This window comes from Mustela lutreola, chromosome 1, assembly GCF_030435805.1.
Source record: "Mustela lutreola isolate mMusLut2 chromosome 1, mMusLut2.pri, whole genome shotgun sequence".
Classification (NCBI taxonomy): Eukaryota; Metazoa; Chordata; class Mammalia; order Carnivora; family Mustelidae; genus Mustela; species Mustela lutreola.
In genome coordinates this window covers 57686037-57700898 of record NC_081290.1, presented here as the reverse complement: position 1 = coordinate 57700898, position 14862 = coordinate 57686037, and the positions used below count along the sequence as shown (strand labels likewise).

Below are 14862 nucleotides of genomic sequence, written 5' to 3'. Positions count from 1 at the left end.
ATATGGTACCTGGAAAGGGAAATACGATGCTTTAGCAAATAGGGTACTAGAGCTCGCTTGTTACTGGGCTTTCAACTTGAGCCTACATAAACATTAAGAGATGTTAAGAAGTGATTGCTTCATTTTATCCTTTCTAATTCACATTTCTCCAGTTGTGAAAGTATGTTTAAATCCTAAGAGAAGTGGTGTATTATTTTATCATCTCTATTTTCTAAGTTTTTTAATTGAGAGTAGGTAGGTAATTTGGAGAAGGAACTTAAATATATATGAAATAGTCTTTAATGCTGGCTTAAGTTACTGCATGTCTTTAAATAATGCTTTGCTTTACGTTTTAGTAATGGTAATTCATCTATATAAGTGATAAATTGGATGCAGTTGTCATATTTCTGTATTTTTTTGTTGCTTGAATATACATTTTAAATGGCCAACATGAATTTCCTCTCATTTATATATTATACAGATAATTAAAACCATAGTAGACTAACAAGACAAATTTTAAGATAGCATAGGTCCTGTAGTTACTCACTGACACCTAAGAATAAATATATATTTTCCAAAAGTATCTATTTTTAAGTTTCATAGTATCAATGTGAAAGAAGTACTAAGAGTAGGATATATCCATTAATTAATAGATATATTAAAACCATCATGAAACTATTATATCATATTTTCACAATAATAAATAATAACTTGGTTATCTAAAATTCAGTTTGCATAAATTTAGACTAGAGGGCTTTATTTGGAAGGGTAGGTTCTTCTGGGACAACAGAAAGCACATAAGTAGCTTAAACAAGATAGTCTCTTTCTCTTACAAAAATATAACACCCATAGAAGTAGCGTGATGTTCTTGCATCTAAGCACCTGTCTTTGTGTTCTGCTGTCCTTACCACCCAGCTGCAGCTTCATAATGAGTATTGCTGATTCAGGTTAGCCATCACATCTGCATCCCAGCAGGCAGAAAAAAAAGGGAAAGGGAAGGGAGGATCTTCCCTTTTAGGGATACTTCCTAAAAACAGTATACACCAGTTTTGTTTTACATCCCATTGGCTAGGTCTTACTCTCATGGCATGCTTTAACTACAAGGGAGTCTGAAAAATGTAGTTTTTTAACTTTGGGCATCCCTGAGCCTCGGTAGAATTTGGGGTTCCTATTATTGACATGTACAGCAGTTAGTGTACAACTGGCAGTCTCTGTTCCACAGGGCTTTTAGATAATAGGGAGAAACTGGTTTTACAGCAATGTGATTTTTTTTCTGTGTTAAAGGATAAGTTATCATACACTACATAGTCACTCTCTGAATACTTTTAATGCATTTAGGATAACAATTTGCCCTATGACCAACCATACATACTTTCCTCTGTATTATTTTATCAACTAGGAAGTCATTACAAGATCGTGATTAGGAGCATGGAGCCACTCTGTCCAGGGGTCATGTCTTACCAGCGCTGTGTGCCAACCGTGTAACTTTGAGCGAATTTTGTAACCTTTTATGTCATAGAAAATAATAGTACCTAATTCACACGATTGCTGTAAGGGTTAAATAATTGGTTGTAAAGAACTTAGAAAAGCTCTTAGCGCAGAGTAAGCTCTCAAATTTTAGTTATTTCTATAAATTATCATGTTCTTAGTGATAGTAATTTTAGTACTGTCCCAGGTAAAATGAACTGTAAAAGTTACAAGATATACTGATATTTTGCTATGGTAGAGGAAAAGGGATTGGATAATTGAAAAGTGAATCTGAGTTTGCTTATTTCGTTTTGGAGTATTTGATTAGTTATATTGAAAGATTTTCTTATTTGGAGAACTATATTTTGGAACATATATACAAATATACATCCTGCAAAAAGGTATCTACCTTGTGAATTTTATACATAAGGTATGCCTTTTAAGTCCATTCAGTGCCAGGAAGTCAAAAGGCTATAAGCAATGAAAATGCCTTCTTACTTGTATCTTGGGATAGGTAAAGCAAGCACTCTACCTGATGGAGGATAAATACATGGCAGTTGAAAGTTGAGTGTCTTTTGAATCAGAGCCAAGCTTAAGGCTTTGCTTAGTTTACTTCTCTAGAAGGTCTTGCCTTGGTCCCTCATTGGTTAAATGCGCCTTTGTTTTTTATATAGCATACTGTACATGATTCTTTTAACACTTGGCAGATTCTGTTGAAGTTGTTCCTGTCTTTCGTACCACATCATAAGCAGACACAGTTGTGTCCTCAGCATCTTACACACTGTAGGTATATAAGACTTAATGAACTTGGTAGAGTGGATATAGCAATACAGGCTACCACTTTCATAGGGTTCTTAATTTTCAATCTCAAGTCAAAAATAACAGTACTTTTTCATGGCCTTAAATTGCTCTCTAAATTTGGTCATTTGCACCGAGATGTTTAAAAACAGGCATATTTCCAAAATAAGCTGGATAGTTCAGACAAAGTAATGCTCTGTGCTGTTGAAGTCCAGTTTAGAAAAAGTCTGCTTTCTCCCTCTTTGTATCTTGTACCTTTTGTACATGCTGCCTTCTTTCTTACTGCATACTAAAGTATTACAACAATAAACTTACTTGCATGTTTTTAGAGTATGACGACTTTATTAATTTAACTGAGGCTATGCTGCATGAAATTCAGGAGTAAATAAGAGGTGGTCACTTGTCTTTTAAAGAACAGTAGCATTTGTTTTGTTTCACCACATTGAGTCTGAATCTGCCACAGTTTAATTAGAGCCCAGATGAAGTGTGTGTGTGTGTGTGTGTGTGTGTTTATGTATTTTAATGTCAGAATTGGATTATCTCCTTCACTGGTAGATGACTGAATTTTTTAGCTTCATAATTTAAACAAAACCCCAACAGGCAGTCTGTATTTTGATACAGGGCTTTACAGTTTACAGTGCTTGCTGAGGTGGTCGAGGTAGATGTGGTGAATCTGTACTCCTTATTAATCATGTCAGATTCATTCGGATATTTATCGGTCACTATTCTGGTAGCATCTCATCCCAAACTGTCAGAGTCTTTAAAGGGCTGTGCTGAAAGCTACTGATGTGCCATTGCACAGACATTTAATTTTAGTTGTTTTCTCAATAGATTTTAATGGACCTTTCTAAGAGTCCATCAGAGATTCAGGCATTAGAGGAAAGTCTTCTATTTTAATGGGCTAAAAATAATGATGATCCTCGATGTTGGCATACAGTCAAACAAGCACTATGATGTAGAAATGCTGAATGAGCCCCACAGTATGTTCAGACTTGCCTTTTCTACTTTCCATAGCAGCCTGCAGTACTGCTATCATTTCTGCATGTATTGAGTGCAAAACTCTTGAATGAAGAATGGCTCAAAGGAAAGACTAGGCTACTGTGCTCTTAAGCTTTAATATTTTACTTTTTAAAAAATTTTTTAGATTGGGGCGCCTGGGTGGCTCAGTGGGTTAAGCCTCTGCCTTCGGCTCAGGTCATGATCCCAGGATCCTGAGATCGAACCCCCATTGGGCTCTCTGCTCAGCAGGGAGCCTGCTTCCCTTCCTCTCTCTGCCTGCTTCTCTGCCTACTTGTGATCTCTGTTTGTCAAATAAATAAAATCTTTAAAAAAAATTGTTTTGAATTAGTTATAAACTGAACAGGTTAAATTTGCAATGTCACTTGTAATAATATGTTGAAGACATTTTCATCAAACATCCTTATTTATTGTTTTTTAAGATTTTTATTTATTTATTTGAGAGAGGGACAGTGAGAGAGAGCATGAGGGGGGGGAAGATCAGAAGGGGAGGCAGACTCCCCGTAGAGCTGGGAGACTGATGTGGGACTCGATCCCGAAATCCCGAGATCATGACCTGAGCCGAAGGCAGTTGCTTAACCAATGGAGCCACCCAGGTGCCCACAAACATCCTTATTTAAATACAACTATATATAAAATCATACTGAATTAATGGCAAGTTGTGATGAGTTTTGGTGCTCATTTTTTTTTATTTTAATATTTTGGTTGTCTTTTGGTTAGGAATATAAATTCCCTTTCTTCAGATTTTATTTTTGGACAAAGAAAGCTGTGGAGAGAATTTTAAACAGTTTTGAAAATATTAAAAAATGTTTCCATCCTTTTTTAAGTTTGGATACCTACATTGTTTTTACATCTCAGAAAACAAATAGGCTTTATTCTCTAGGCATTGCTCCTAAGTCACATTGTGCTCTTATGATGGAACTAAGGTTAGGTGTTTTGTGTTTTGGTTTCATATTTCAAAGATGATTTGGGTTAATATGTTTTGAGTTAAGAAATTCCTTTTTTTTTTTAATTTAAGAAATACACCGTTGTCAGTAATTTCCTCCCTATCACTCTTGCCTTTTTTTTGCTTTTTCAAATAGCTCCATAATCTTCAGACTTTCCTTTCTTGTCTTTTTAAAGGTCGATTGAGCTATCCACATCCAGGAACTGATAATCTGTTGATGTTAAATGGTAAGTTTTATAAAAACATTTTATTTTTCCAATTTGACTCTTATAAAAAAATATGTTGAGGACATGGTTCTCTATACCTTCCCCATACACAGAAGTTAATTATTTTATAAATATAAAAATAAATTATAACTGCTACAGTTTCTGTGTAGAAAGCAGAATTATGAGTTTGAATGTTTTCTGGCTGTCAGAGCAGTCATTGTAGTGTATTTGTGACAGTGTGATTTAATTTGTTGATCACAGAATTTGGAGAGAGTCCTGAGTCTGAATACTGGCTTTCTAGTTTATGGTGAGACCTTGTTCAGTAACTTCTATGAACCTTAGTTTCCCTTCTGTGAAATGGGAATAACAATCTTAGGGTTTATTATGAGAATTAAATGAGATGATGTTTGCAAAGTACATAGAACTTGTTACTTAGTATAGTACTGGTGCTTATGTTAACCAAGGAGTGAATATACTAGTGATTCTTTGCAAATATGGTGCTCACACTGACTTAATTTATTCTAACTAGAAAGTTTACACTACGAACTTCACCAGAATCTGAAACAGGATATATAAAGTTTCATTAAATTTTGTTTTCTTTCTGTTGGACAAACACTGTATTCAGAATCACAGTACTTAGCACATCCATGACTGTGGGAGTAGACATGGAGGATGAAAATATCCTTCACAAAGGTATTTTTAAATAAGAGGGTGGATAAAGAGAGGGAAGTAGGAAGAAGGAAGAGTAGAGATAGTACTTTAAAGTACATAATTATATAATTAGAATGGCTTGGCTCTTCTATTTTAACTAAAGCTTTGTTGAGAACAGATGGCAGTGAAGTTAGGGAACAAAGTCTAAAAAAAAAGGCCAGTGTAAAGCTCAACTGTGTGAACTAATACTAAGTAAAGACTATAGTGACAGGAAAGCGGGAATAAAGTCCAGGCTACCTGGGAGATTGTCAAGGGAGATAGGATTTTGGAATGAGAGAAAAGCTGAAGAAGCAATGTGTCTGGTGATGTGATTGATTGGTTCATTTAAAATTGGATTGTTACATATTGCATTGCCCACCACATGCCAGCTTAGTCTAAGCACCGGGTTATATGTTAGGATCTTAAAGGATGGTTAGAGGTTGAATTGTCAAGGGTTCTGGGGTCTGACTGTGCTTTCTAGGCTGAGGCCATGTCTGGGCTAGACCTTTCAACAGTCCAGCAGGCCACATGCATGAATTCAGCGAATTATAGTGCTTACATAGACTTTGACCAGAAAGATTTAACTAGAAATTGCATTCTAGTACTTCTTCAGTCAACTTCTTTCTACCATGGAATTTAAAAAAAAACATGCCTTTTCAGTAGCTGGTCTCTAAATCTGTTATGAAAACTTACAGTGTTGAAATTGAATTTGCAAACTGAAAATGGGTTGTAATTTTTATCTTCATGACCTGATTCATAAAGTAAAGATGGGTTTAGGTAACAATAAACTATATGTTTATCCTGACTTCCTTAAATAATTTTCTTTTGGGACAGTCTATGTGATAAATTTCATTCACATTTCTATTATAACTTTTAAAAGAGGCAATTCAGTGGAAAAAATAGAATATGTATATTTCTCATACTCTGTTAAGATCCATACTCTGTTAAGATCCATGTTAAGAAGGTGCTGTTGTATGAGACAGTTTGTTAGATCATTCACAGAGGTCCTGAGATTTCTTTATGCATAGTACACTAGGGCGATTCAGAAGTATATTGTAATCACAATAGAAGACATCAGTTATATTGGAGCAAAGAACTTAGAAGCTACACTATTTTTACAACTTACACTTTCGGCTACACTGAATAATAATAACATTATTATTATTATTATTTTAAATGTTTTATTTATTTACCTCTGAGAGAGAGAGAGCATGAGCTGTGGGGGGAGGACAGAGGGAGAGGGACAAACAGACCCCCTACTGAGCAGGAGCACCATCCAGGGCTCATCCCAGGGCCCTGAGATCATGACCTGAGCTAAAACCAAGAGTCAGACACCTAACTGAGGTGCCCCATAGTTAAACTAAATATTATTAAATTAATTGGTTCTATCACTTGAGAAAAGCCTTCTTAAACAACCTAGATGTTAGATTAGAAGACTTTCATCACATAGTAGACATAAGAATATTTTATTTTAGGCAGGAGTTGAATCTTGTGGATAAATCTGCTTTTTCACTATGTGAGCACTCTTCATAGTCTGCCACTCTGGGGCCACATTACATGCTCGATACAGTAAGCTGTCCTGGATATTCTGAACTTTTTCTGGCAAGGGACTAGGGGAGAGAAAAGATAATGAAATTAGGACATCAAAATATGTTTAAGTCAGTAAGGACAGTTTGATCCAAGAGAAAAAAAAAAGTATTTTGCTCATTTGGGATCATTGTTAAGGGGGAAGCAGGAATCAGGACATTGGGTATATTTATAGGGTAAGGAGGTATTTGAATATTAAGGATTTAAGTAATTTTTTGATAGACATCTAAGTTATTGAAGAGAGAAATAGGCAAATAGCAATAAATAGTAAGGGGAAATTTTCCTTGAGCTGCTTTTACAAATTCTTGTAATTTAACTATATTCATAACATATTATCTCCCTAGGAAAAATGGGAATTAAGTGATATCGATACCAAGCCCTCACCTGTACTGTTATTATCAAATATTATTGATGACAGATATTATAGCATCTCATTATATAGACTTTTTTTTTAAAGATTTTTTATTTGTTTATTTGACAGAGAGAGATCACAAGTAGGCAGAGAGGCAGGCAGAGAGAGAGAGAGAGAGGAGGAAGCAGGCTCCCTGCTAAGCAGAGAGCCTGATGCGGGACTTGATCCCAGGACCCTGAGATCATGACCTGAGCCGAAGGCAGCGGCTTAACCCACTGAGCCACCCAGGCGCCCGACAATACATAGACTTTTTAAATTATTATTTTTTAATATGTTTACAGATTGAAACTCACTATTAGCAATTGATTAAGTAAGTTGTATTACTTAACCAACAAGCATAGCAAATATTATTGACTTTGGAAATCAATATTTGATAATAAATTATAGATCAGTATTTTTTTTTATGGTGGTTTAGCAATAGTTAACAGTAGTTGGCCCCATGATCTAATGAGCACTGGGTATTATATACAATTAATGAATCATTGAACACCATCAAAAACTAAAGGTGTACTATATGTTGGGTAACTGAACTTAAAGAGAAAGAAAAAACCCATAGTTTTTACTACAGGCTCTGGAGCTAGATTATCTAGCTTTGCTGTTACTAGATATGTGACCTTGGACAGTTTGCCTAACTTCAGTTTAACTCAGTTCTTTATGTCAGAAGTAGATAAAAATGCTTCCTGCATCAGGGGGATTGTTTTGAGATGTGAAGAAATTCATTCATGTAAAGTGTTTAGAACAGCTGTGGCAGTGGGTAATGATGAAAGGTGACAAAATGATTTTGAAAGAATACATTCATGTCCCATGAATAGAGGAAAGTGTTGGAGAATATAAGATTAAAAGATGTTAACCAATATTTTCAAGTGAAGAAGTTATAAATAGTGACCAAAGAAGGTTTGTTTTATATTATTGCAGGAAGCCAAACCAGAACCACTTGGAAGGAGCTATAATAGGAACAAAATTTGTGTCAAAAGCAAAATGACTATCTTAGGCAGTGTTTCCTAAAGTATGGTGCCCATGTCCCTTGTAGTACCCAAGATGACTTTAGTGGCACACAAATACATATTTAAAATAAATGCATGACTACTGCAATTTAAGATCATTCCTTAGAAAACACAGAACTGGCAGAAATCTGTGACATTACTAAGCTATTACTAGGTGCTAGGCTTCAGTCCATTTAATAAAGAATAATACATAAATAGTAGTACAGTTGTTATGTAGATAAGGCAAATGTAAAGCTTCATGATTCTATCTTCCTGGTCAATTGACATTACAGTTAAACTTTGAAATATTTCTTTAAGAAATAAACAGGTAATGGGGTAAAGGTGATGAAGTAGGTCAGACCAGGTAAAACTTTTGAGCCTCTGTTAACTTAGAGAAAAAGAGGCATAAACCCACATCTGTATGTCTCATGAAGTTGATAGAAAAAAAAAAAAAAATAACAGTAAAAAATGTTGTAGGAATATAACTGCAGGTAGGCTCCTGAACACATCATGTTCCTCAGTCTAACTAGAAATCAAGTTGAATTGACTGGTGGAGACCACTACTCTTGAATAATATTGTAAAGAGTCCAAATTTAACACCCAGAAGCATTTTAGGGAAGTCACATTGTGTAGGAATGAGTAGACTGTCTAAAGGACAAAAGTTAAATACTATCTGAAGTTAGAATGATAGCCCGAGTGTTTATATTTCTAAGTGTATAAATCTCATGTATTTTATTATCAATAAGAAAGAACAAAATACAAAAACCACCCTCTTGGGGCACCTGGGCAGCTCAATCGGTTAAGCATTTGCCTTTGGCTCGGGTCATGATCCCAGGGTCCTGGGATCAAGCCCCATATCAGACTCCCTGCTCAGTGGGGAGTCTGCTTGTCCCTCTCCCTCTTTCCCCCCTGCTTGTTTTCTCTCTCTATCTCTCAAATAAATAATTTAAAGAAAAAAAAAAAAAAAACCCTGTTTTTCATAGTGGTAAGGACCAATTAAAAATGATGTCTCATTTGAGTATTTCTTTCTGTTTGCATCATGTTGTGTTTCCTCTAACCCCTCTCCCAAGGAAAAATAGCTTATATGTTTATTAGAACATACAGTTTTTCAAAAGAAGAACAGCAGAAGTATGGGATGATGCAAGTTAGTTTGAAATTTAAATTTGCTGTGATTAACCACATACAGCCATGTTTGTAATCAAGAGGTTGCTTGCTTTTTGGGAGGAAAGAAGTTTTGTTTATCTTTTAACTAAGAAAATTTACTCAGAAATGAAATTGTGTTTCTGAGGGCAGATATTCTAAATGTACTATATTAAGTCATACACATAATAGTAAACTTGAGTACGTAATCAGTTCTTTTTTATGCTGATGGATGTAAGTGAACTAGATAATAGATTTATTTTGGATCTTGTAAAGAACTATGATTTGGGGTGTATTTCTCTCCCTGGTTTTGGCTTCACAGGGCAAGAAATAAGAATTTCTTTAGTTTCACACCAAGAGAACTTTAACCTAAGTATTTCCAGCTAATTTAGTATGTTTACCCATCTCTTCCTCCATCTGCAGTAATTCATGTACCACAGCTGTAGCTAAGAGGCAATATATAAGGACACAAAGATACCAAAAAGGATGTCAGAATCCTATTTCATTTTTATGGATTAGAACCTAAATAAGATTATTGATAACCCAGGACCAAATTAATTATAAAGTCACTTGTATGGAAAAGATCTTCTTATTATCTCCATGAAGAAAAATACATATACTCTAACATGCAAATATATGTATACACACATATATATATTTACATATGCTTCTTTAATAGCCAGTTCCTTTTTTTTTTTTAATTTTTTTTTTTTTTTTTTGTCAGAGACAGAGGGAGAGAGAGCGAGAGCGAGCGAGCACAGGCAGACAGAGAGGCAGGCAAAGGCAGAGGGAGAAGCAGGCTCCCCGCCGAGCAAGGAGCCCGATGTGGGACTCGATCCCCGGACCCTGGGATCATGACCTGAGCCAAAGGCAGCTGCTTAACCAACTGAGCCACCCAGGCGTCCCTAGCCAGTTCCTTTTGAGTGATTTGTACTTTTGTAAAGTGCTTTATAAAACTTAGGTACCTAAAATTTAATATTCTAAATACAGTTTTTACACAAAAATCGCTCATTTGTTTTTTCTTAGTCATATTCTAAATTGAGTTTGGAGGGGCATATTGTTTAAAGAAGTCTTCTTTGGGGTGCCTGGGTGGCTCAGAGGGTTAATTAAGCCTCTACCTTCAGCTCGGGTCATGATCTCAGGGTCCTGGGATAGAGTCCCTCATTGCGCACTCTGCTCAGTGGGGAGCCTGCTTCCCCTTCTCTCTCTACATACCTCTCTGCCTACTTGTGATCTCTCTCTCTCTCTGTCAAATAAATAAAATCTTTTAAAACAGTAAGTCTTCTTTAATAAAAACATAAGTTAATGATTTTCTTTTCTTACTGGGTTTTTTTTTTTCTTTTAATTTTTTTTGAAGATTTTATTTATTTATTTGAGAGAGAGAGGGAACGCAAGCAGGGGGAGCAGGAGAGGGAGAACTAGGCCCCCTGCTGAGTAGGGAACCCAATGCAGGGCTCGAACCCAGGACCCTGGGATCATGACCTGAGCTGAAGGTAGACACCTAAGGACTGAGCCACCCAGGCGCCACTGGGGACCTTTCTTAATGCTGAATCAGAGTTATAGAGGAACATACTCCAGAAATTTCCATAAGAACACTGGTAGGAAAGTGAGTATACATGCCATTGTTTAGTGTAATGGTAGCAGATTGGTTATTTCCATGACAGGGGATGAGAAATGTTTCACATGGTTTAGCTTCATCTTCAGTCAGTCTATTTTTGGTAATGTAGGGATTTGGAATTTGAGACTTGTCCAAAAAATAAGTAGAATAGCTCTTTACAGGATTCTAAAATTCCTCAGGTATGACATAGTCGGAGAAGTTTTCTAAATAATGTGTTTCAAGCATACTAATGAGATGAAACCTAAGATTTTATGAACATTTGTACATTTTTTACTATTTTAGCATTGAAAAGCCTCAGCAAAGAATATAACAGTTAAGAGTATAAACTGGTTATGAGGTATTTAATTTTTTCAATACGTCAAGAATTATTTGACACATTATGACTTCATTACAATTCATAATTTGACTTTAAACTTGATGGGAATAGTTTTATTTGCTTTATAAATGATACACCTTTTATACTCATGAATGAAATCCCATTAAGCAAATTTTTACTGGATTAATACCATTTACACCATGCCTAGAGATAAGTTGGAAGCCTGACTCCTCAGACGGGTGCTGTGACTGTTTGGGGCCTATTGACCATTTCCACACCTAATGCAACTGTCAAGACTTGAGAGTGAATTGATTCTTCTGTGGTCTGGTCTTGTTACCTCTTTTAAAATTTCTATTAGATTTTCCATAGTCGGTCTCGCATCTCTTTGAGACCCTGATATGTTTAAGGCTTTTTTAAGTCTTAGAAGACTTCCACAGCAAAAATGTTACTTCCACCCCTACCCTTACCCTAAACTAATATATAGGTTATATAAGCTATAAATAATATAAACAAGTAATATATTACTTGTATGATACTGTAAGTAAGCTGTATTTACACATAAACACACATGTAAGCTTACATATAAACTAATGTATAGGTCAGTTCACCTTCTAGGCTGTGAATTAATTGGAGCTCCCAAAAAGGTTCTATCTACAGTAGTTCTAGCTGAATAAAAACGAGAGAGAGAGAGAGATACAAATGAAGTTTTTTGTTGTTGTTTTTTTTTTTTAACAAAAGACGAATATAAGCCTTGTATTTGACTTATTTCTTGAAGTGTAAATGACTAAGGATTGACAAGTTTGTTTTTCCCACTGTTACTATAAGGGAATTAATGCTATATTCTCACCTGTGGACATACTTCTTTGTGTTAAAGGCTTATATTTTGTATAAGTTCTATAATAGAATGTATTTAATGTGAAGTGTTTTCTCTTGATCTTTGCTTTATACTTTGGAGGAAACTGTATTTCTCATGACTTTCAATATATATTTTGATTTGAGATTTATTCAGAAAGAAAATTTCCCAAGCCTAAAAAATTCATGAAACTTGGGTTAAGACCTTAATTTTAATAGTCATTTTTTATTTTGGTTTATTGCTTTGATTATCCCGATTCCAGGGTAAAAATACTCATTGTATACTCAGATTTGGGGGGGAAGGAGTTATTTAGAAGTATGTTGTGGATTTTATCAAACTGGTAGTTTCTTATGGAGAATAAATTGCAGTATTTTTTCTCTAAGGAATTATGTAAATTAATAATGTAGATTGAAATGCCTTTTTGCTTTATATTTTTACAGTATTTAACAAATGTGCTATTCTGTGATGATGATGATAATAATTTGTGGCTGAATCCCTCTTATCTCAGGGATAGAGATATAAACACTTAGTGATTATAAAATGTACCAAAAGGATTGAGAGCATTGTTAGCTATGTGTATCATTAGTCGTTTTTTCAACTAAGCAAGTTTGAACATGTATTGATTTGTTTACGTTCTATCTAAGCTCTGTAGCTTCACAGTATCAGTTTAACATTGTTATAGCTTCTCATTCTTCTGTGTCTTCCAATACTTTTTTCACACAGGTTTGGTATAATGTGAATTGGGTTTGAATAGCTATTTGTTGGACTGTATCTGCTATATCATTCTTTATAATTAGGAAAATAAGGATTTAATTCTGGTTGTTTCCATTCATTATTTGGGATGCCATTTAACTTAAGGTGTTACATATTACTGTCCTGTTCAAATGAAAGAAATATTCATGAATTTGAGCATGAAAATAGATGATTTATTTCCTGTTTATTTTTTGTACAGTTTTATATATATATATATATATATATATGCTTTGTAAATCATAAAACACCATGCAGATATTATACAGTGACATTGTCCTAGCTCTTAAAACAAAATCGCACTGATTACGAGATGCCCACTTAGCTTTTCAGATCACAAATATTTGTATGGGTGGGCTTGTTTTTAGTTCTGACATTTTAAAATTTGTCCTTTGTTTACATGCAGCAAGGAGTTATGGGCGAAGACGAGGTAATTCTTTTCTGTTTGCTATGGTATAACTGTTTTTAATTGGGTTTTACTGATCAACACTATAATTAGCCTAGATTTTTCATGCACTGTCTGAAAACTCACAGAAAAGTTACATTTTGATTTGCGCACTTTTCAGTTTTGAATCCTAAATCTCTTAACCTTTAAAAGCACATTTTCATACTAATATGATTATTTAATAAATGTCTTCCTTTTAAATTGCCCAGATTTTAACTGTTTAAAGTAATTTTTATACCTTTTAAAATCTACTATTTATAGTTTGCCTGAGAAATATCTTTAATAAATACTAGTGAAGGTGACAATGCAATATGATTTTTCCGTTCTCTAAATCTATAACTGGTTGTCTTTGGTGTTTAATTTATAACTCTAGTCTATTAGTTTTATGTCTGACCCAGTTAAAAGTACATACCAAACAAACAGGCTGTTGTTAACACTGTTGTATAGAAATCATGTTGCTAATATTTCTCTGTGTCTTCTAAGAATATAATGCTTTCCTTCTCCCTTTCACTACACCATGTAGGCAGATTCACACACTCATTCACACACACACACACACACTCTCTCTCTCTCTCCTGCACCATTCTTCCGCTCTGGGTTCTTGCTATCTTGACGACAAAACGATGACTATGAGAGAATAGACTACTAAACCTCTTCGGACAGCAGCTAACATGTTCTGTGTTTTAAACTTGGATTTTCTTTCCCATGTGCAGATTGGGAGGGAGCAAAGTAGATGGGATGAGAAGAAGCAAAAATAATTTTATACCACTAGATTCTCCTCTAACTTTGCAATGATCATGATATTTTAAATAGCTGTTGTAAGTACCAAAGTGAATAAAAAAGGATTTTCCTTGACCCCCTAAAATCTCTTTTAAGCCATGGAGGATAGATGGTAGTAATAGTGCCTTTTGATAAATTTTATAAATATATGCCAGTGCTTCAATTTCTTTTCACGTAGTCATGAGTATGTGCACTGTGAAAGCAAGCTAAAACTTTCTGCTACCACTGATGAGAGAAATAAATATTATATGTTCTTTTTTTTAATATAAATATTTTACTTATTTATATGACACAGAGACAGTGAGAGAGGGAACAGAAGCAGGGGGAGTGGGAGAGGGAGAAGCAGGCTCCCCACTGAGCAGGGAACCGGACTGTGGGCTGGATCCCAAGACTCTGGGATCATGACCAGAGCCAAAGGCAGATGCTTAAGGACTGAGCCACCCAGGCACCCATATTATATATTCTTAAGTACTATGTCCAGTTTTGTATTTCACGTTGTCTGAATTTAACTTCATTTTTGGAACCTGGTTTCTTCAAATGCTTGACTGAATCTCTTGGTTCTTTAGTTTTCTAACTAAAATATTACAGGATATAGAAACTCAAAACTCAGAAAACTAAAGCTATGTTACCTTCTAAAGGTTGTTAGCAACTGAGAAGAGGAGGAAAGTTCAGAATTTTAATACCTATTTTCATATCTACGACTGACTTATTTCACTGTGCTATTTTAATACGGAGCTTCAATTCTTTTGGGAAAAAAACCACTTATCAAGCTGTGATTTTTAGGTATATTTGAAACTCTACAGCAATTTAATTAAGGATCTTTTCCTTCTATACACTTACCATCTTTTAACCTTAGTAATTTATGTTTAATTTGG

General features: G+C 34.9%; 1 protein-coding gene across 10 annotated transcripts in view; it reads left to right on the top strand.

Moving 5' to 3' along the window:
* Positions 1-14862, top strand: part of CPEB2 (cytoplasmic polyadenylation element binding protein 2) — a 71100-nt gene that overhangs the window by 26182 nt on the left and 30056 nt on the right. For 6 of the 10 annotated variants that reach the window (XM_059165210.1, XM_059165220.1, XM_059165225.1 and 3 more), the window contains 2 exons: positions 4384-4434; positions 13169-13192. In XM_059165210.1, the coding sequence (XP_059021193.1) occupies positions 4384-4434; positions 13169-13192 (75 nt within the window). The remainder of the gene's footprint in view (positions 1-4383; positions 4435-13168; positions 13193-14862) is intronic. The other 4 variants (XM_059165227.1, XM_059165214.1, XM_059165233.1 and 1 more) reach the window with 1 other exon arrangement.